This window comes from Penaeus monodon, chromosome 17, assembly GCF_015228065.2.
Source record: "Penaeus monodon isolate SGIC_2016 chromosome 17, NSTDA_Pmon_1, whole genome shotgun sequence".
Lineage (NCBI taxonomy): Eukaryota > Metazoa > Arthropoda > Malacostraca > Decapoda > Penaeidae > Penaeus > Penaeus monodon.
Genome location: NC_051402.1, coordinates 30,744,670 through 30,767,169, shown reverse-complemented (window position 1 = coordinate 30,767,169; position 22,500 = coordinate 30,744,670). Strand labels below are relative to the sequence as shown.

General features: G+C 39.2%; 1 protein-coding gene across 1 annotated transcript in view; it reads right to left on the bottom strand.

The window, feature by feature from the left end:
- Positions 1–22,500, bottom strand: part of LOC119583650 (chorion peroxidase-like) — a 29,798-nt gene that overhangs the window by 6,590 nt on the left and 708 nt on the right. Inside the window, exons 2-16 of the mRNA XM_037932240.1 lie at positions 20,402–20,542; positions 19,645–19,715; positions 19,024–19,117; positions 18,384–18,575; positions 18,018–18,217; positions 17,017–17,193; positions 16,571–16,649; positions 16,148–16,293; positions 11,366–11,493; positions 11,052–11,165; positions 10,033–10,165; positions 7,965–8,092; positions 7,405–7,514; positions 6,977–7,069; positions 2,473–2,642 (exon numbers count right to left, since the gene is read on the bottom strand). Of these exons, the coding sequence (XP_037788168.1) occupies positions 2,473–2,642; positions 6,977–7,069; positions 7,405–7,514; positions 7,965–8,092; positions 10,033–10,165; positions 11,052–11,165; positions 11,366–11,493; positions 16,148–16,293; positions 16,571–16,649; positions 17,017–17,193; positions 18,018–18,217; positions 18,384–18,575; positions 19,024–19,117; positions 19,645–19,715; positions 20,402–20,542 (1,976 nt within the window). The remainder of the gene's footprint in view (positions 1–2,472; positions 2,643–6,976; positions 7,070–7,404; positions 7,515–7,964; positions 8,093–10,032; positions 10,166–11,051; positions 11,166–11,365; positions 11,494–16,147; positions 16,294–16,570; positions 16,650–17,016; positions 17,194–18,017; positions 18,218–18,383; positions 18,576–19,023; positions 19,118–19,644; positions 19,716–20,401; positions 20,543–22,500) is intronic.

Here is a 22,500-nt window from a genome sequence, read left to right as displayed (position 1 = left end):
ACCGGCCGGCGCGTTGTTCCCTTGGGCAAGGAACTTCACCTCGATTGCCTACCTAGCCACTGGGTGGCCAAGCCAGCCCAAGTCAGTGCTGGTCCCAAGACCGGATAAAATAGAGAGAATGATTACCTAAAAGGTAACACCGGCACTCTCCGTGGAAAGGAACTGGGGACCCTACCACGTACTCACTCCAAGATCATCACAACATGAAAACTACAATTGAGTATCATGCTGTGACCACGGCGGCTCAAACATGAACTTACCGTAAAAAAAAAAAAAAAAAAAAAAAAAAAAAAAAAATATATATATATATTTATACATAATATATATATATATATATATATATATATATATATATATATATATATATATATATATATATATATATATATATATATTATATATATTATGTATATTATATATATATATATATATATATATATATATATATATATATATATATATATATATATCAAAGGATATGAAGATGAAAGACATGTGAATGACGAAGTCGGGAAAGGAAGAAAGCGGCTACAGATATTTGGGAATATGACAAACAGGCTAAAAGAGACACTGGAAAATGAAAGATAGAATTACGAAAGAAAGCGAGAGAAGAATGCGGGACGCTTTGCTAAGAAGGCTAGATAGCATGAGTCCATAAGGGACCTTCCGTCTAGGCAATGACCTTCCGTCTAGGCAATGACCTTCCGTCTAGGCAATGACCTTCCATCTAGGCAATGACCTTCCGTCTAGGCAATGACCTTCCGTCTAGGCAATGAGTTCTTCATTTGAGACGAAACATTTAGCTAAACATGAAGGACGCAGATGACAATATAAAATACCTACCATAACAAAACTGGGCCGCTGTAGGTACCATATAAAGACTAGGGGAGGGGACTTTATATGTAGAAGATACAACTAATATATCAAACGTTTCATTTAAAATGAACGTCAACAAGGTACAGAGAGAGGTTACATGCGAAGCACTGAGTGAGATGAAGTAATTGAACAAAAGGCAACTTGAAACAAAGAAAGAGAACTGAATAAAATGAATAATCGGAGAAATTATTTGGGAAGATGGATAGTTATAGTTATAGGGAAGAGGAAAATGGGATTTCTAGAATAGGGAAGGATAGAGGATAGAAAACCGAGAGAGAAAGGGAGAAAGTGTGTGTGCGTGTGTGTGTGTGTGTGTGTGTGTGTGTGTGTGTGTGTGTGTGTGTGTGTGTGTGTGTGTGTGTGTGTGTGTGTGTGTGTGTGTGTGTGTGTGTGTGTGTGTGTGTAGTGTGAGAGAGAGAGAGAGAGAGAGAGAGAGAGAGAGAGAGAGAGAGAGAGAGAGAGAGAGAGAGAGAGAGAGAGAGAGAGAGAGAGAGAGAGAGAGAGAGAACAAACAGCCGTATAAATGTGATCGGAAAGAAAATGAATGCTTCAGGATTTTTAGAATGTGGATTTTTATGACAAAAAGATTGAATAAATAACTATATTACAAATGAGACTAACAAAAGCGAAGACAAAAAAGAACAGAAATGGAATAACAGAAAATTCCAGGAACGTTTGTTAAAGATAGTACATCATAACTGTTATCAACACGACCCTGATAATGTTATGGAGAACGAGATATAAGAGTTTCTGGAATTTCAACATACAAATCCCTCACGCCGTCCACACAAGAGGTCCGGATAGAACGTACACTGATAAGGAGACAAATAGGATTTAGTCAAGAGTAAAGAGATGCAGAAAAAAGACTAAAAAATCCCCCCCTCCCCCCCAAAAAAAAAGAAAAAAAGTGGCATATGAGCAATATCATCGTCATTCGTAATATCAAGCTGATTTTGGGACTACCCAAAGAGGCTACTGAAATGATAAGAGGGAGGTGAACATGAAGACCCGAAGAGGAAAACTGCAAGAAAATGCGCCTTGCATATTAGGCGAACTCTTAGAAAGTTCTTGAGGATTGATGGGTCTTTCTTGACACTTGGTCGCAGGAAAACTTAGCCATTGATGAAATCGATAATGGCTGGAACTAATGATAATGATGATGATAATGATGGCGGTGACGATCACGATGGTGATGATGATTATAATAATAATGATGATGACAATAATAGTAACTATAATAATAACAAAAAAATAATGAAATAATGATAATAACAATGACGATAATGGTAACAACGATAATAAAATAATGCTAATAATAGTAAAATGATAATAATAAAAATAGTAAAAATGATAATACTACTAATAATAAAATAATGATAATAATAGTAATAATGATAGTACTAATAATAAAAACAATGATAATAACAAGAATAACAATCATAATATAATAACACTAACAATAATAATAATTGCAACAACAAGAAGTGATAATAATAACAACAACAATAATAAGAAGAAAAAAAAGAAAAAATAATAGCAATAATACCAACAACAGCAACAGAAAACGGAACACCCTACATCCCCCTTTCAACTCACGCATAGAAAACGACGACGGTTGCCCCGGCGTCTCGTACCAGTACCTGTCGCCACGCCGCAGCCTCCGCATCTGCGTGGCGACGATGCAGGAGAAGGTCGGGCCGAGCAGGGAGCCGGCCAGGGGGCGCTCGGACACCCCAGCGCTCCAGAGGTCGATGTCATCTACGTGGCTGAAAGGGAAAATGATATCATGGCTGACTGGAAAATGAAGTCATCCATGTAGGTGGAGGGGAACTGATGTCATCGACGTGGCTGAGGCGAGATGATGTCAATTTATGCGGCTGAAGAGGGAAATGATGCTAAGGGAGAGGGATGTCTTGTGGTGACGAAAATGGGGGAAATGTTCGGAGTTTTGGTCTACGTGAAGGGGAGACTTGCTCAATTTTGGGGGTGTTAGGTTATTTGTGGATTACCTGGGGTGGTTGGTATATGGTTAGTATTTTGGGAAATGTATATTAGAAGATTAGGAAAGACGGAGACTGCGATGGAGAATGGAGGGGACGGGGGAGTTGACAATAGGGGAAGATATAGGATAGAAAACCGAGAGAGAAAGAGACAAAGTGTGTGTGTGTGTGTGTGTGTGTGTGTGTGTGTGTGTGTGTGTGTGTGTGTGTGTGTGTGTGTGTGTTTGTGAGTGAGAGAGAGAGAGAGAGAGAGAGAGAGAGAGAGAGAGAGAGAGAGAGAGAGAGAGAGAGAGAGAGAGAGAGAGAGAGAGAGAGAGAAATTGTGTGTGTGTGTGAGAGAGAGAGAGATTTTATTTGATTTGTTAAAAATTATTTACAGAACAGTGTACATGCCCTGCAAAAAGCCAGGGTAAGGCGCTTATAGCATCTATCCAAACTGGCTAAGCTTCTATATTTGTAGAGGGCTGTCAACCAAACATATTTTATACTTGCCTAAAGGGCTGTGCTTTTGTGCTTACATAATTCACATATCATCTAGTTGGTAAGAAACCTTTCATATCCCTAATCATATAAAAGACAAGACCAGCGTCTATAATGAAATTAATGTAATCAGCAAGTGCTGGTCTCTGGACAGTGCTGTTTAATCGACAGGATGCAGTTTTCGAGCAATAAAGTAAGTAATGTGTAACATTATGCGACTTGTACATTTTGCAGTGATGATATGAGATTGGCTTTGCCTCCAAAACTGTATCCTGTACATAATGTATGCGTAGCCTGGTTAGTGTAAGCTGCTCTTTCCGAGAGTCCTTTATAGACTTTATATAGATTGTCTATAGCAACATTAAGTTTGTCGTGATATGTGTATCCTGTGATTTTTGCATAACAAGCATCAATTCTGCCTTCCTGAAGGCAACACACATCAACATCTTCTGATGAAGATACTGAGAGAGGGTTACCTTGCGTTTCTGTAAGCTGTTAATGTTCCAGGTAATGCATTTCAAAAGATTATTTGGAACCATTACTTATCACTTAACCATTTTCAAGGCCCACTGCAGGTTGAGGCTGCCGTTGCTCGAGGGGAAACACAGACATCCTTTCCTGGAACTGGGATTACCGGACCATCTGTTGCTTCATCATGAACATCATCTGCTCCATCTACTTGAGCAGCATCTGTAGCAGATCCTTAATTTCACTGTTGGACTCTTGCTTGCCCTGCTGAAGTGAGGGCTGAGCTGGAGCTGGAGTCGGTGCTGAAGCTGGTGCTTGGGTTGGTGCTGGAGTTGAAGGGGCGTTAACTTCTGTCGGCGCTGGTGCCGTAGCCGGTGCCATGGCCTTTTTTGCAGGGGCCATCAGGTGAGGGAATTCTCCCACATCAGGTGAGGGAATTCTCCCACATCAGGTGAGGGAATTCTCCCACATCATTAAGGTGAGGGGCTGGGAGAGACTTCCTGGGAGGAGGAGCTGCCTGCTTTTTGGCTGCTTGCCTTCCTATTCTTTGGATAGTAAACGCACAATGGAGAAATTATACTGTGCTCCTGCCGACAGATCACGCATTTATGAGGGATAGTTTTTCCTTCGGAAATATTTTCTGCGCATTCTGAGCTCTCGTGAGAAAGAACGCAGTATCGGCATCGTGGTGCGTCTCGCGGAGAAGCACGTGCTTCGTTTTCCCACTTCGAATAATTTGAGCAAAATAGAGTCAGGGATTTGAAAACGGTGCACCTAAAGGGTGCCATGCCCTTGACTATTTTAATCATTGTGGGGATTACCTCCCCCTCATACAGTATGATGACTCTCTAGGTATTCAGTCTTTTACTTTCATGCGCCTGATCTGTATGGCGTGTTCATTGTACGTCATTTCTTCAGTTTCAATTTCCCTTGGGATGTCGAACACAATGACATTCGTGCATCTCCCTTTACCAAACACCTTGGCTTTTTCAAATACTTCACAACTAGCACCGGTGGTTGTTAGATACTCAAGAAATTGTTTATTCTTGCATTTCATGAAAATATTATTTCTCCCGCTCATTAGTTCCATTGATCACTTGATCTTGCCGAAAAGGTCCATTTTAGGGCCTGGAATACCCAGCGGTATTTATTCTCATGTGTTCTATGTTTCATGTCTGGCCTGATGTGCGTGCACAGGCGTCCGGGGGGCGTCATCTCCACAGAGGTAGGTAATTGCCTCTTAGCCTTTTTCCTTGTTCTTTCGTGAGGCCTGTAACCCAGCTTTATAGATGTAATGTTACTGAAATATATATGCCAGTGTTATTTTATTTATCCATTGCTATAATTGCAAGTAGAACAACGAAGGGAAATACAAGAAAACACGAATATTCCTAGGCATATCCGTGTGTTTTCTTGTACTTCCCTTCGTTGATCTATTTGCAATGTCATATTCGTGTATTTTATTGTATTTCCCTTCGTTGATCTATTTGCATTGCCATATTCGTGTGTTTTCTTGTACTTCCCTTCGTTGATCTATTTGCAATGGCATATTCGTGTGTTTTCTTGTACTTCCCTTCGTTGTTCTACTTGCAATTTGTTCGATATGAATTCCACACGCGTGTTCTTCAACAACGATGGCGAGGAACGGGAACAGGTCTATTGTTATACTCTCCATAACTTGTATAATCATATATATTGTCACATACATATATTCCCTCACACACATACATATACATACATGTAAGTATGTCCATTGCTTTGCCTGTTTATTCGTCTCTTCTTGTCACACTAGACATTCCAATGTTGTGTTGTCTATCCCCTTTCAAAGGAGCTATGCATCTTTGTGACACTACCTTTCATCACCGCCGATTGTCACATGGTAAGCACGTGATTTATACCACTGCTGTAGATGCAGACTCCCTGCGGGGAGCAAGGAGCAACGCCTCGCTCCTCGGCGCAGCCGTACTCCGTCATTTTTATACAGTAAAGGAGTCTGCTTGTCTACTTTACACCATAAGCTCGGCACCTACCATACTCCTGTAGGGACCATCATTCGGGCCCCTACAACTATCTTCCTGGTTTCCAAATGGTGGTGCCATAATGAAACATCATTTAAATTCATGTAGCTAAACGTAATAAAAAGGTACATAGTGGTCTAAAGATTGGTATAAATCACGTGCTTACCATGTGACAATCGGTGGTGATAAAAGGTAGTGTTGCAACAATGCATAGCTCTTGTGGAAGGGGATAGACAACACAACATTGGAATGTCTAGTGTGACAAGAAGAGACAAATAAACAAGTAAAGCAATGGACAATGCATGAGATTTTACAAGTTATGTAGAATATAACAATAGATGATTCGAATAACATTGGCATAAATATTTCAGTAACATTACATATATAAAGCTGGGTTACAGAGCCGCCACAGATGTCCTCGCGGAGGGCATTATACCTGCCCTCCGTTTCCCTGTGCTGGTCTGTGGCCATTGTCCCATTAGTGGGCGGGGCAATTCCCTGAACACACAGGGACACACACATGTCGCCTGCGCTGCGCCCTCACAGCACATTTGTGGGCGTGTTTAGTTTTTTTTTTTAGTTTTTTTCTTCCATTGTATATAATTTATATCACTTTACTCTACAATCAGGCCCGATGATAATGAGAATACTTTGACGTACTGGTGCAATATGTAGCCGGCAGGTCTGCGAAGACCTGCCGGCCAAAGTAACACGAAACCTTAGAGAGAGAGATAGGGAGAAAGAAAGAAATACAGGAAGGAAAAGTGAAGAGGGAGAGAGAGAGAGGAGAGAGAGAGAGAGAGGAGGGGGAGAGAGAGGGGAGAGAGGAGAGAGAGAGAGAGAGAGAGAGAGAGAGAGGAGAGAGAGAGAGAGAGAGAGAGAGAGAGAGAGAGAGAGAGAGAGAGAGAGAGAGAGCGCGCGAGAGAGAGAGAGAGAGAGAGAGAGAGAGAGAGAGAGAGAGAGAGAGAGAGAGAGAGAGAGAGAGAGAGAGAGAGAGAGAGAGAGCGATAAGCAGATATATGGATGCTATACAGATGGACATATATAATTATAGACAGATACATAGACAGACAGGCAGACAGACACATAAGCAGACAAACAGACAGACAGAAAGAGGGAGGAGCTGGTACCTACCTATAGAGCTGACTGTATCGGTAAGCTGTCACATTGGTCATGTGGCGGGCAAGATCCTGGAAGTCATGGACGGGAGACAGACCGCAGTACTTTCTGGGAATTGAATATGGAAATATTTTATCATTATGGACTGAAATGTTCACTATATAATAGAATGAAAAAAATATGTATACCATGTTTTCGATATTGACAATTATGATAATTACTTTTTATTGTTCATATTTCCTTCCTAGAACTTAAAGTGTAAGATGACTCTTAATTTTCATTAGTATCAATAAGAAGGATAATAAAGATACTGATTTCATAACAATAACAAAGATATCTCCCTCTTTCAATAATCCTATTTTCATTGTCATTTCTCTCTCTACGAATTAAACAACGTACCCTTCCCGAAGCAATATGTGTATGAAGGGAATCAACTGCGTTACCTGTACGCTGTGTAGCCGGGAATACCGAACTCTCGGCCTCGCTGGATATTGAGTGACACAAGGTCCATCCCGAAGTGTTCGCCGGGGTCCTCGAACAGGTGGTTGGTGACCTGGCCCGGGGGGTACGATCAGAGGTCAAGTCAGGTCTCGAGCTTGTTCTGCGTCGGTTGTTATAGCGTGTTCTATTGATTTATTATCTTTTATTTTCTTTGATTTTCATTCTTTGTCTGACTCTGTTTGTTTGTTTGCGTGTCTATCCGTCTGTCTGTGTGTATAGGTGTGTGTGTGTGTGAATGTGTGTGTGAGTATGTGTGTGTGTATGTATGTATGTGTATGTCTCACCTTTTTTTCTCTATATTAACGAAATCTTAAGTAAAACAAAACATTGTCATACAGTACTTTATAAATTATCTTTGAACCGATCGCCCTAACACACTGCCAAACACAAACAGACACACACACACACACACACACACACACACACACACACACACACACACACACACACACACACACACAGACACACACACATGCACCTACAACCGAACGTAGACACCGACCTCCTGTGTGATGTGTGGGTCCATGGCCTGGGCTGGCTGGTTCATGAGTCCTAGATAGTACTGGTCTAGAACGCCTGCCTTGTATAGGTCCCACGGCTGTCGGATCAGTTTGCTTAATCGCTTGGATCCTGCAGAGAGTCACGCTTGAGATTAGTGTCCTGTCGTATTCTGTCTCATATTCATGGTGAGCTCCGTACAATAACCAGAAGCTTATTGTGTATCATAAGGTAGTGTATTTTCCTGTCTCTGTTATGATGTTCACGATCAGCAATTTTATAATATAATCATCACCGTCATGTTTTCTTTTGTTTTCCATAAATCTGCTATTTTCTTGTCTGAATGTTATTTGCATTTGCGAAGCGCTTCGTCACTAATTTCGTTAGGATTTTTATCTACGTGCAAATTTTCGTTTTACGCATTGTCATAAACATCCATCTACGTCACAAATTATTCAGTTATTCCCCCTACAATGAACTGACTTTTGTTTCAATCTCTCCATATTTTACAAAGCTTTGCAATCCCTTCGTTTGCTTTAATTTACGTTTGCTTAAAAAATATAACCACGAAATAAAGAAAAAAATGCTCTAAATTTCAACTAACGAAATAAAACATTATGTCAACATCTGCACTTTGAAGAATTTCATTCATAATACAGCAACTTATTCTACAATATTCCAAACGACCGACATGAATTGCATTTAAGAACTGGGTAAACTTTTGAAGCTTCAGCCAAACCGTAAATAATGAAAGTCATTTTCTCCCCCAAAAACTTTCCCTTAACGAGCAGATAAATTTGAATAGATAATAACACATCACAAGCAAACATTAACACAATTAGAGAGTAATTACTAGAAATATCAGACGGAAAAGACTTTGCTTATCTTTTGTAATCTAAAACAACAAAAAATATATTGATAATAGTGATGCCAATGATAATAATGGTCATGATGATGATAATATTAATGATAATAATAATAATGATAATGATAATGATAATGATAATGATAATGATAATGATAATGATAATGATAATGATGATGATGATGATGATGATAATGATAATGATAATGATAATGATAATGGTAATAACAATAACAATAATAATGATAATAATGATAATAATAATAATAATAATAATAATAATAATAATAGTAATAATGTAATCGTGATAATAATAATACCGGTACCAATAATAATGATATTGCTAATGATGATAATAATGATAATAATAATAGTAATGATACTGATAATGATGATAATAATATCAATAATTATGATAATACCAACAATAATAATGACAATAATAACAAGGAAAACAATGAGCATTATCATCTACACCCTAATAATAATAACAATAATGTCATCACAAAAAAATGATAATAACATAACAACTGCAATATTACCACCACCAACAACAACATAAGGAAGAAAGAAAGAAAGAAAGAAAGAAAGAAAGAAAGAAAGAAAAAAAAACGTTTAGTATTGAAAGGTTTAATCAAACATCTTAATATAAATCGGTTTTACTTTCCAAATAAGTCATTCTATTCGGAGAAGGAAATTGTGTAATGTAGTGTCTGTAAGAACGTAAAAATGCTCTTGAATTTTGTATGCTAATGATTTATCTTGATTATTTATAGTTATATCAAGAATGATACATCACCTAAGTCCTCGCCAACTTGTTATTATTATTATTATTATTATTATTATTATTATTATTATTACTACTGCTACTACTACTACTACTACTACTATTATCATTATCATCATCATCATCATCATCATCATCATCATCATCATCATCATCATCATCATCATCATCATCATCATTATTATTATTATTATTATTATTATTAACATTATTATTATTGTTATCATCATCGTCATCATCATCTTCATCATTATTATTATAATTATCATTATTATTTCTATTTTCATTATTAATATCATTATCATTATTATTATCATCATTATCACTATCATTATCATCATCTACCAGGCAACCACCTCCCACCCCCACTCCCTCTCGGCCCCCCACGACCACCCGCCTCCCCCCCCCCCCCCAGCCCACCTATGATCGCATGCGAGGAGCTCCATCGCTCGACCGTCGACGGGAGGAGCGAGTGGCCGAACCTGAAGGCGGCGCCGACGAAGCCCGCCGTCATGCTGGGGTCCTCCGTGGGGTCATAGCCGTGATAATAGCCCTGGTGGAAAGGAAGGCAGGTCTAAGGGAAAGAGAGGAATGATTGGAAAAAGGATAAATGAACAAAAGAAAGAGATGGGTAAATGTATTTATATATATATATATATATATATATATATATATATATATATATATATATATATATATATATATATATATATATATATATATATATATGGATTCCTGGGTAGTATTGTCAGCATTTGTTTTACTCTGAAGACTGCAACATGATGCCGTTTAGCATTGACTTTAGAGTTATTGTTGGATTCTTGGTGTTTTTCTTTTCATCATACATCTCTCTGAGGTTACGTGTCTTTTGCTCTTACTTTCTGCCACACTCACAGACACACACACACATTCATAAACGCACACACATACTCACATACAAACATACACACTCACACACAGATTACTTATTCTCTCTTCATTTATTCTCCTCCCCTATCTCCCCTTTTCTCTCCCACCCCTTTTTGTACTTCAATCTTCTCTTTCTCATTCTCTCTCCCTCTCCCTCCCCTTCTCATTCTTCCCCCTCCCCCTCTCTCTCTTTCTCCCCGTCTCCCCTACTCCGTCTCCCCCTCTTTTTATTAGCTCTCCTTCTCTCCCCTTCCCACTCCCTCTTTTTTTTCCTACTTTTCTCTCCCTCTCTCCTTTCTATTCTCTTTCCCTTCCATACTCTTTCTCTTTCTTTCTCGCCTCCTTAGTCTCTCTTTCTCTCTCCCCTTTCTTCCCTCTCTCTCTCTCTCTCTCTCTCTATCCCTCTCCCCTCCATGCTTCTCACTCCCCTTCCCTCCATTATCTTCCCCTCTTATGTCATTATTCTCTTATCCCCTCTCCCCTTTCTATCCTCTCTTCCTCTTCCCCGTTATCTTCCCCTTTCATCTTACCTCTTTCTCAGGAAGAAGTCCATATTTGGCCATGACTTCCTCCCCCAACAGCAGGGGAAGGAACTCGTTGAAAGTGATGTGTTGGACTTCAGCGATGACTATGCGCCGTGCCTCCTGTGGGGGGGGGGGGGAGACATCAATAGGTAGATGGGGGGTGGGGACATCCATGCGTAGGTGGGGATGGGTTGGGGGGGAGGACATCAATAGATCTTACTGCATAATCTCTGATAACGTACGATCGAAATTTATTAGCATTCGTCGTCCCTTTTCGTATCAGGTCGTATGTTCCAGCATATTCTGAAAATTCACTCTACCTGGTAGAGGGTCTCATCATCCCAGTGTGGGTTGAGATTCGCCAATCGACCCGCCAGTCGGTTGTGCTCTCGGAACCACAGGGTGTGCATGGTGGTCAGGATTAGCTGCTCGTTGACTCGAATCTCTCCTGCGGGAACGGAGGATTAGAGGAGGTAGATTGGAAAGTACAAATGATTGGAAAAGTAGAAATGGTTGGAGCAGGTAAATAGGAAAAGTAGAAATGGTTGGAGCAGGTAAATAGGAAAAGTAGAAATGGTTGGAGCAGGTAAATAGGAAAAGTAGAAATGGTTGGGGTAGGTAAATAGGAAAAGTAGAAATGGTTGAAGTAGGTAAATAGAAAAAGTAGAAATGGTTGGATCAGGTAAATAGGAAAAGTAGAAATGGTTGGAGTAGGTAAATAGGAAAAGTAGAAATGGTTGGAGCAGGTAAATAGGAAAAGTAGAAATGACTGGGAAGGTAGAAATGATTGAAGTGAATAGATTGGAAAGTTAATTCATAGTTGGGGTGTTAACCTATGATCGAGATTCGATGTTTTATCTTCTTATTATAATCATTTTGTCTTCCCTTTCGCGAATACACAAAGATAAACTTCAGATAATACAAAATGAATATTAACAATCAGGCAAAAGGCAGGTTTTAAGAATCACTGTAACAGAATGGCAAAGTATAGAAGAAACAAATATATATTGTCTCATGACCTAAGCAACATCAGACACCCTTTTCTTGCTTCTTCTTCGTCTGTCTTTCTTTGTTAAACGCCACTAATATTCTTGTCTTTTCCGTCCACACTTAATGTCACTCGCTTCTGCCTCTCACTCGCTTCCATATTTTCTATTTTGCTGCCATTGTGCTTGCTTTCTGTCTCTCAGTTTGGGAAATTGTTATTCTAGAAACTCCCCTTGATTTTTTTTGCATAAGATATAGGATCTCGGAAATTGAATATATCACCTTATGACGAAATTATCGATGACAAGGCAGGAGAAATCATCTTTCCTAAGAGAACAATTCTTATACCTCCAATAATATAGAATAATGTTTTTGGCAATCAGCCGATACCATGCCATCTCCTGTTGCAATTGCAGTAATGACTAATCCATCGATGAGCTATGATGTTGTTGAACTAAGTGTATGTTTATTTCTGTGCAGCGTTTTGCACAATACCATCAGATCATATTTCTCCATTTTCTTCAAAGCCCAATGTAAATACAACCAATAAAACTATTCCTAGAAACATCGGAACCTCTCTAGGATTAAAAAGCCCAATGCTTTCGGATCTGTGACCAACGATCCGTTAGAAAGGTTCATAATGCTATTCATCGGATATCGTGTTCTCCCATCAAAGGCTTCATCTGCCAAACTCTCGATCCTCCAGCTCTCCCGCAGAATACCGCTTCCTGGTCTTCATCCAGCTGGTATTTCCGAGGCTCTTATTCCGAGGAACGATGAGGCTGTGTAATGACTAACCCTTTTCGATCTACGATAACCAAAAAACATCTTATTTCTTACTAAATTACCGAGTTCTTTCTTTATTTTCGATACAACGTTTTGGTAATAATATACTTCACCCTTATTTTCAACATGCTTATTTTCCACTGTCTTCTTTATAGATATTATCGCAATAATGGTAAAAAACAATTAATCCTAGTTCCTGGTATAGCTCTAAGTGATTTTTCTTTTCTCGGAATGAGACAGATATATATAGATTAAAAAAGATGGATTACGATATACAAATGTATAAACATACATGCCTGATATACACTTAGACTGAGAGTATGACTCTTACTCACGAAGACTTACGATACGTGCAAACTGATAAATGGCAAATACGGGAAAGTTGATACATGATTCACCAACAACAAATAAAACCCCTGCAGGTGATTCCTCATCAGTCTCTAACGACCACAACACCACATTCTCCCACGGAAAATATTAGCATAAAAATCACAGCAGGTACTCATATTCGAAAACTTAAGGAATTGGGGAACTTAACATTGTCTGCAGTGAAATTAACAGAAACAAGGTTGAAATTCTTGATATTTGCAAAACGAACAAAAGTGGTAAAGCCGAGACTCACGACGATAAGTGTGTACTTTTCGCCGAAAAAGATTAAGGGCATATCTATGGTGTAGCGATGATTCTATCCAAAATAATCACATAGTCGTTACTGGGATACGGTCCAATACCCGATAGACTCCTTAAAGTTAGAATTCAAGGGAAGCCTCATAACATCAGTATTATACAATGCTATGCACTAACGAGCGAAGCTAGCGAAGAATAAATAGAAATCAAAATTGTCATGAGTAACTTAAAAAACGCGAAGGTTAGTAAACAAATAATTACATCGGATTGCTGTGGTACCTACGCTATTGGAGAAAAATGAGACAAGACCTGATCGAAAACAACCTTATTATTGCTAACACACTCTTTGAACTCCATCCTAGGTATCTTTTCACATGGACTTCGCCTGATAAAAAGACACGAAATTGGTTTTATCATGATTAATAACAAATGGAAAGGAAGCCGATTGTCACAGTCATCAGGAACTTTTAATAGCTGATATTAAGATAAGATTCAAGCAGTTACAGAAACCACAATCTCTGGCCAGATACGATTACTCGACAATGAACAATGACTACGCTATCATAATTGCAAACCGTTTTGAGGCACTATTAACCAACGAAACAAGAAGTAATACAAAATGCCTTACGGGAAAGAGCAAAGGAAACGCTGACTGGCAAAGCGAACTCGACTACTGCAAAACAGAGGAAGAGAAACAGGCAATGGATTTCGAAAGAAACTCTTGAGGAGGCTGAGAATAGAAGAGAACGGAAGGAAGGAAGAGGCGTTAATAACCAAGTCGAAGTAGAAAATGATAAGCGGCAAATACAATTGCCCAACAAATGATGAGGAAGGATAAAGAAATCCATATTACTGATCAATGCCGACACATAGAGGTAAACGCTATTACCAACTCGTTAAAAGATCTCTATCAAAGTGTGAAAACCCTAACCAGCAACTTCAAAGCAACTCTTGACACAGTAAATGATGAAAGTGATATATATATATATATATATGATTATATATATATATATATATATATTTATATATATATAATATATATATAAACATTATATATATATATATATATATATATATTTTTTTTTTTTTTTTTTTTTTTTTTTTTTTTTTTTTTTTTTTTTGAAAATGGAGAAGTGAAAGAAAGATTAAAACATTACTGCTGTAAACTGTACCAAGCGAATGATAAAATAACTACTCAAGGATGAACCCAAGATCTAATTTCCAATACAGATAAATATGAACCACCACCATTGTTTTCCGTAGTCAACAAAGCTATTTAAGAACTAAAATATAATAAAAGGCCAGGTTTTGGATAATATTACACCAGAACTGATAAAACGAGGAGGCAGAAATGTAAAAAGATACTTTCATAAACGCTGCATTATTATCTGGATGGAAAAGCAATGACCAGGTGATTGGGTCAAGTCAGTCTTTGTTACAACACCCAAAAAGGGTGATGCACAACAATGTAATAATAACAGAACAATGGCATTAATCAGTCACATAAGCATAAGCGGTTTCAGACCAGAGAAGGGCACAGGAGACCAGATCCTGAACCTCAAATTGGCCATTGAGAAGAAGAAAGAGTCTAACAACAACATTCATCTTTGTTTCATTGACTACAACAAAACATTTGACATGATTTCACACGAAATGATTTGGAATGCCATGCTTGAAATGGGGTTTTCGGCTCATATTGTCAAACTAATCAAGAATTTGTACGGCGGACAGAATGCAGCGGTGAGAACCACACATGGCCTGAGGGAATGGTTCAGTATAGAACAAGGTTTTAGACAAGGCTGGATACTCTCACCGCATCTATTCAAGATCTATTCAGAACAGATAATGATGGAGGTTCTTAAAGGTTTGTTGGTAGTATTAAAGTTGGTGGAATAGCAATTACCAACCTAAGATATGTAGACGATGTCGTTCTATTTGCTGACAGTATAAATGAACTGCAAGATCTAGTGAATAAAGTAAAACTAGCAAGTAATCGGTTTGGACTCGCCTTAAATGCAAATAAAACCAAGGTTATGAAAATTTCTAGGAATGACATTGGGAATGACAACAAACAGATTCTAATAAACACCCAGAGCATGGAACTGTTAGGACTTTATCTAGGTTCAGTGATTACGAATGATACAAAGGAAATAAGACGAAGTTTGGGCATTGCCAAAAGCGCGATGATTTCACTGACAAGTGCATGGAAAGATAAAAGATATCGATAAGAACAAAGATTAGACTTGAACTCTTTAGTTTTCACCACAGCTAGCTACGGCTCGGAATGCTGGTGCTGACTAAAGCGGATAAACGAAGGATTGCAAGTTTCGAAACGTGGTGTTATCACCCACCACTGTAAATCAGCTGGACAAGAAAGATAACTCATGAATGTGTATCAAAGAGAATGGAATGCAAGGAAAAATTATTAACATCAGTAACAAGAAGGAAGATAGTATACGTTGGGCATGTAATGAGGAAACAAACCATGGAGACAGATCTGTTGACGGGAACAGTTATTGGAGAGCGAGGCAAGGGGAGACCTAAAACGAGATACTCAGACAACTTCAAAGATGTGGGTGGCAGAGGGATGGTAGGCATCTATCGGATGGCACAAGACAGAAAGTCACGGAGAATCACAACGATTAATATTGGACATTCTGTTATTTGATGATGACTCAGTCGCCATCTTTACATCAACTGACCGGCATCGAAGCAGAACTGGTTCGGAGAGGTCCTCGTGCATCCTTCGTCGGGAGTGTCCAGCTTCTGCGGCAGGAGTTCACGGAGGCCCAAGGCAGCGAAGACGTTGTTCATCCGCATTTTGCCGCCCCTGAACAACCTCAAGGTCCTGTGGATTGTTAAGAGGCCAGAAAAACCAATTTATATATCATTTTTAGATTATGGTATACTTCTTGTCGTTTTGGGGAACTAATAGTATCGGCAAGTATGAACAGCATGGTCCTTTAAATCTATACTTTAGTTGTAATTGCAATGATGACATTACTAACAAGAAAACTCAAAGAATACAGCAACATCTTTTTAACCCGGTTTAATCCTAATAATAAAGAAAATCGAATGAAACCAAATACTACATTTCCCTTTACAGCAACAGCAGTATTACCAACCTCGCGTGTTCGTCAGTGCTGCCATAGACCGTGTTGACGTCAATCACACCAGCAAGGATATTGAAGGGTGCGCGAGGACCTGGAATATATGCCGTGAACAGTTTTGTTTTACCATTTATGAACGTGTCTGCATCTATCCATCCAGCGATCCAGTCATTCATTCATTCATACATCCATCGACCTATTCATCCTTCCATTAATCAATTTATCCAATAACCCATCCATTCTTCCACCCACCCACCCATTCATTCATCCATCCATCCATCTATCCATCCACCCAACCATCCATGAATTAATCCAAGCTAAAAACAAAACAAAACAAAACAAAACGAAACAAAAACAAAACAAAAAAATCCACAAATAAATTACACATCACCCCCCAAAACAACAACAACAACAACAACGAAAATGAGTGTATAACTAAATAAAATATCCTATAATCCTACCCAACTTGCAATCTTGCCTGACGCCCGAAAAGGCCCTGACGAACTCGAGGCAGGATTGTCCATACAACTTGTAAAATCTGTCGTCCTTCGGGATAGTGATCTCCAGGCAGTGGGGGTCCTTTGGGATTCCTGGAGGAGGGTGACAGCACACTTCAGGCTCGTTCCTCGTCAGGGGATCTGTCAACACGTTTCTATGTTGATAACGAGAATACAGGGGAAGTATACCTTTTGCCGCAGGGTTAGTATCAGTGTAAACCTTTCGTGACAGGAATATTGCATGGTTATGATATATATTTGTTGTAGAAGGAAGGTTGCAAGTTCATTTGATATACTGAAATAACAGGGGAAGGATTTCTTTAGTTTTTGTGTATTAGTGAGCATCTTATTTGACAGGAATATTGCATGATTATGGTCTTATTTTTTGTATAAGGAAGGTTGTTAGGTGCTCGAAATTTGGCCAACTGGATAGAACAAAGCAAATCAGCAAGTTTTCAACAATCAATAGATTCAAACTGTGTTTCTCAAACTCGAAAGACAAACTCTTGAAAAGCGCATTTTGTGTCCACAATCCAAAATCTGGGATATTAAACTACATGTAACAACCCCTTTTAGGTTTAAAACCCACCCTTCTTCTGCAAAAAGGCCTCATATATATGGTCACCCTGTATAAACTGTTATCAGCATACAGCTTTTCACCAATTATATTATTATATATATTATCAATTAATCATGAATTATCAGAATTTTATAAAGAGATGCTAAGAAAACGACAGGATACTGAATTTTTGCAATATGGCTCTGTATTTCCTTGACTGAACCTAATATTACGTGGATGAAAACCTGATTTACATGATAATCTTGTCGCCGCATTTGAATGAAACTTTCATTCAAAGTTTCATTCCAACCAAAAACGCAAAAAAAAAAAAAAAAAAAAAATCTGTTCACTATCCACACGCAGAGACCTTAGGGGGACCTCAGAGGGGAAGTCAGGGAAAGCTCACCGAGGGGCGTGGCAGTGAGGGTGAAGTCGTGGTCCATGAACTGCCCCCAGGCGACGACGAAGAGCGTGATGGCGTGGTCGTGGTAGCCTCCGTCGCGGTGGATGCTGGATGATACCCGGCGTGGATTTGGAAGGGTGCCACCGGGGACATGGCTCTCTCGTGGCGCTCCAAGGCCATCGCTGTACGCCGGGGGGACCAGTCTGCGATGGCAGATGAGCGCTTTTGAGTCTGTATCGGTCTCGCTGAGTCTTAATCTGTTTATCTGTCTATCCATATACTCAATCACGAAAACACACACGCACACACATACATATGTAATAATAATAATAATAATGATAGAAAATAAACATACTCTCCCGTTCTGACCTCGCAAAAGCAGCTCTGGTGGCGCCCCACGTCGGGAAACGCAGGTTATTGCAGAGTCCATCATGGCGCCTGTATCTGCCCGGCACGCAGGTCATAGGGGAGGCGAAGTCAGGGCAGTACCTCGCCACGAGCGTCTTGCCCACGTCCACCTCGGGCAGCAGCGTCCATACCTCCTCGGAGCTTAGGCCGTATCTAGGCAGTTATTAATCAGTCCATCAGTTATCGTTCATTAGGCCATCCATTCACATATCCGATCGCTTATCCGGTTTTCCATTAATTTGTTCATTCATATGATTAATCTTTTCATCCATCAATTTATCTATCCATTCATTCACTCATTTTATCCATCCCTCCTTCCACATACCCACCCACCCATCCACCCACCCACCCATCCACCCACCCACCCATCCACCCACCCACCTAACAAGCCATCACACTCATTAACCCATCCATCTATTCACCTATCCATCCATCCATCCACCCACCCACCAACCTATCCACCCACCAACCCACCCACCCATTGACCCATCTAACAAGCCATCCCACTCATTAATCGATCAATCTATCCCCCTATCCACCCAACCATGCATTCCGTCTCTCAGTCCATGTAAATACGGGACACGTGCTTATCTGAACTCACGTTGTGGCCAAGATCCGTGTCGTGTCTAGCAGAATATCCCCTAAAGGAGCTATGTCTTCGGGCTCCCACGCTCCCACGGGCCGTCGTAAGTTCCCTGATACAAATACAAAAGGATGAAAAGAAATAACATAAAAAGCTATAGCAGAAATGAGATAAATAACATGAACTCAAAAGCGGTTATTGTTCTTCGAGAGAAAAACGTTTTTTTTTTTTTGTTTTTTTTTTTCTCAGATGCGGTTTCCTTTGCCGTTTGTAGGAAGATATTGTGGTAACGGTTTATAGATATGTTATTATATCCACCGAAAGGAGAGAGAGAGAGAGAGAGAGAGAGAGAGAGAGAGAGAGAGAGAGAGAGAGAGAGAGAGATGAGAAAAAAGAGAGATACAGATAGATAGATAAACAAACAGATAGATAGATAGATAGAGTGATAGATAGATAGATAGATAGATAGATAGACAGACAGACAGATAGAGAGATAGATAGAGATAGATAGATAGATAGATAGATAGAGACAGGCGGACAGACAGACAGCCAAACAGATTATCAGTCAGACAGACAAGTATAGTCAAACAAACGGAGGCGAAGACTTTTAGTTGGAACATGCAAGCACCTGGATTTTACCTCTTGCTGCCAACGCACTTTGGAGCGCCGCATCCACAGCCTGGTATGTGATGCAACCGGCCCCTGGGAACCTGTTGGACGAAATAAGGGCATAACGTCACGTAATGGTAGACACAATCGCTAGTAATAAGATGATGGCTTCTTAACATTTTACGTGATGCAGTGACGACAAAATCATCTTGTTAACTCTTACTTCCTGGTTAAAAGTGAAAATATAATGTATAACCACGTCTAGACTGTTATGACCTCTGCTGTCATTCTAATTGAACATTTCTATTGCAGAATTGTGTTTCTCAACCTTTATGGTCTGGCGACACACTAAAAATATGTCTTGGATCAAATATTTTCTCCGTGAATATACGAATGTATCATATATATGCAAAGTTTTGTAAATTACTCTATGAGAAAACTGAAGAAAAAAATAAATGAATGGAAAACAGTACCTCCAAAGACAAGAAATACACACCTGTAAAATAATCTGCGAAACAGAGGTAGAGACCCATTGCAATATAGACAAAAAGGAAAGACAGACAAAGGTGATATAAAGACAGTTATTAGTCTTGACAAATGTAAAATAAAGGTATGAATGAGAATGAATATCTTCACAATGCAAGAGATTTAAATGACTGGTTTCGAGTATCTCTTCGTCAGCGATAAGATATATATCGAAACCGGTCAAATACATCTCATGTAGTGTGAAGATATTCATTCCCGTCCATACCTCTTCTACAGGTAATGAGACAACACCACTTCTTACTGTGGCAGATCGAGGACGTTGAGCGGGTCCTGCAGTCGAGAGTAGGGGCGCGTCGGTACGAAAGCACAAGATCGCTTCTGTACGTTGAATTTGGCTTCCGTGTTGTTTAGCAGGCTTAAGGTTATGGCAATTATCTGTACACTGAAATAGTAGATGTTCATGTGATCAGATTTTGTGTGTGTTGTTTAGGTATTCCATATCACCTCTGTTTTTTTAAGTATGTGAGTAGGTGAATTTTGGGGGGGTGCTGTGTTTAATTTTTCAAGGTGATTAAACGAAACTATGTCTATATCAAATATACGTAAACGCCATTCCACATTCATTCTCATATAATCCTCCGTCAAAACCCGTGTGTAAGATACTTGAATAGAGATATGATTAATTTAAAAATATATCGTATATCCCTATCATCAGCTTGCTATATATCCCCGTGATATTTTCTCGTTCTGCTACATAAACATTGTTTTATAATCCTGTATAATATTAATATTGCAGTTCATGATTTTGTTCTTTCAACTGTATTTGTATCCATGGCCTCATCAGACACACACACACACACACACACACACACACACACACACACACACACACACACACACACACACACACACACACACACACACACACACACACACACACACACACACACACACACACACACACACACACACACACACACACACACACACACACACACACACACACACACACACATCGTTTACATGTACAGTGAGAGTGTTGGTTAATGAATGAAGCTACGTTTAGGTGATTGTGCGGGCGTGACTGTGCATCTTTTTAGGTAAAAGATTAGAAATCCAGAAACGTCTGTATCCGTCCATTCAGGTGTTCTCGCCTTTGGGTCACGAAAACATCGCAAATAGTTGTATTCTAATGAGTGTGATTGCTAAAATGTGTGTGTGTATGTGTGTGTGTGTGTGTGTACGTATATATACATGCATGCATACATACATACATACATATATACATATATATATATATATATATATATATATATATATATATATATATATATATATATATATATATATATATGTAAACACACTGACATATATACGCATACAATACTTTGTTTTGTATGAAATCTCACCACTTAAGTCAAGAGGCAAGAGAGCTCGAAAGACTACCAAATGCATACAAAGAAAGTAAAGAAAGCCCTTTTGTTTCCTTTTCTCAACGCTGTACGGTCGACCGCTCACGAACTCTCACGCCCTTTGACTGAGCCGAACTTTCTTTAGTCCCCCTAAGGCTTTGGGTGACACCGGAGCGTCACATCTTCGTTTTCTATAAATTCGCTCTCATAGAAAACCAAATTCTTTTATTAGTGGACTATGCTTTGTTCCGCTAAACGACTTTCTTTTACTGCACTGGTTGTATAGGGTATTAAAATAAGTCGATTCTCAGATAGAAGTTTGAATTATAAGTGAATTATAATAACTTACATCCAATGTGCTATTCAATTACAAATATAAAACTTTAGATCACGCACTCACACATAAGCTTACTTTCTTTCTCACACGGAAATGAACATACAACAAACCCAGACACATACACGCGTTCGATAACACACACACACACATACGTACACACATATGCATAGACAAAAACATACAACAAAGTTATTTCATCACCATTAGTCATATAGATATCCCTTTACAAAACTAAAACTAATCCTTAAGTTTACATGTTAATCCATGCTGGCAAAGGAAGGATGTGGCTCACCGCTGGTCAGTACCGATTTATCCAACCATCTATCTATCCACACACACACACACACACTTACACACACACACACACACACACACACACACACACACACACACACACACACACACACACACACACACACACACACACAACACAACACAACACACTCAAAAAAGGATATAGATAAACTGGAAGAAGCCCAGAGATATGAGCCACGAAGAAAAACTACAGAAAATAGGACTTACTGCTGAAGAAAGAAGAAATAAAAGTGACATGATTATGATGCTCAAGGGAAGGGTGAAGTTATACAAAGATGACTTTATAATTTTGGACACAAGAAAGATGGGAGGACGCAGTAAAAAGTTGATGAAAGT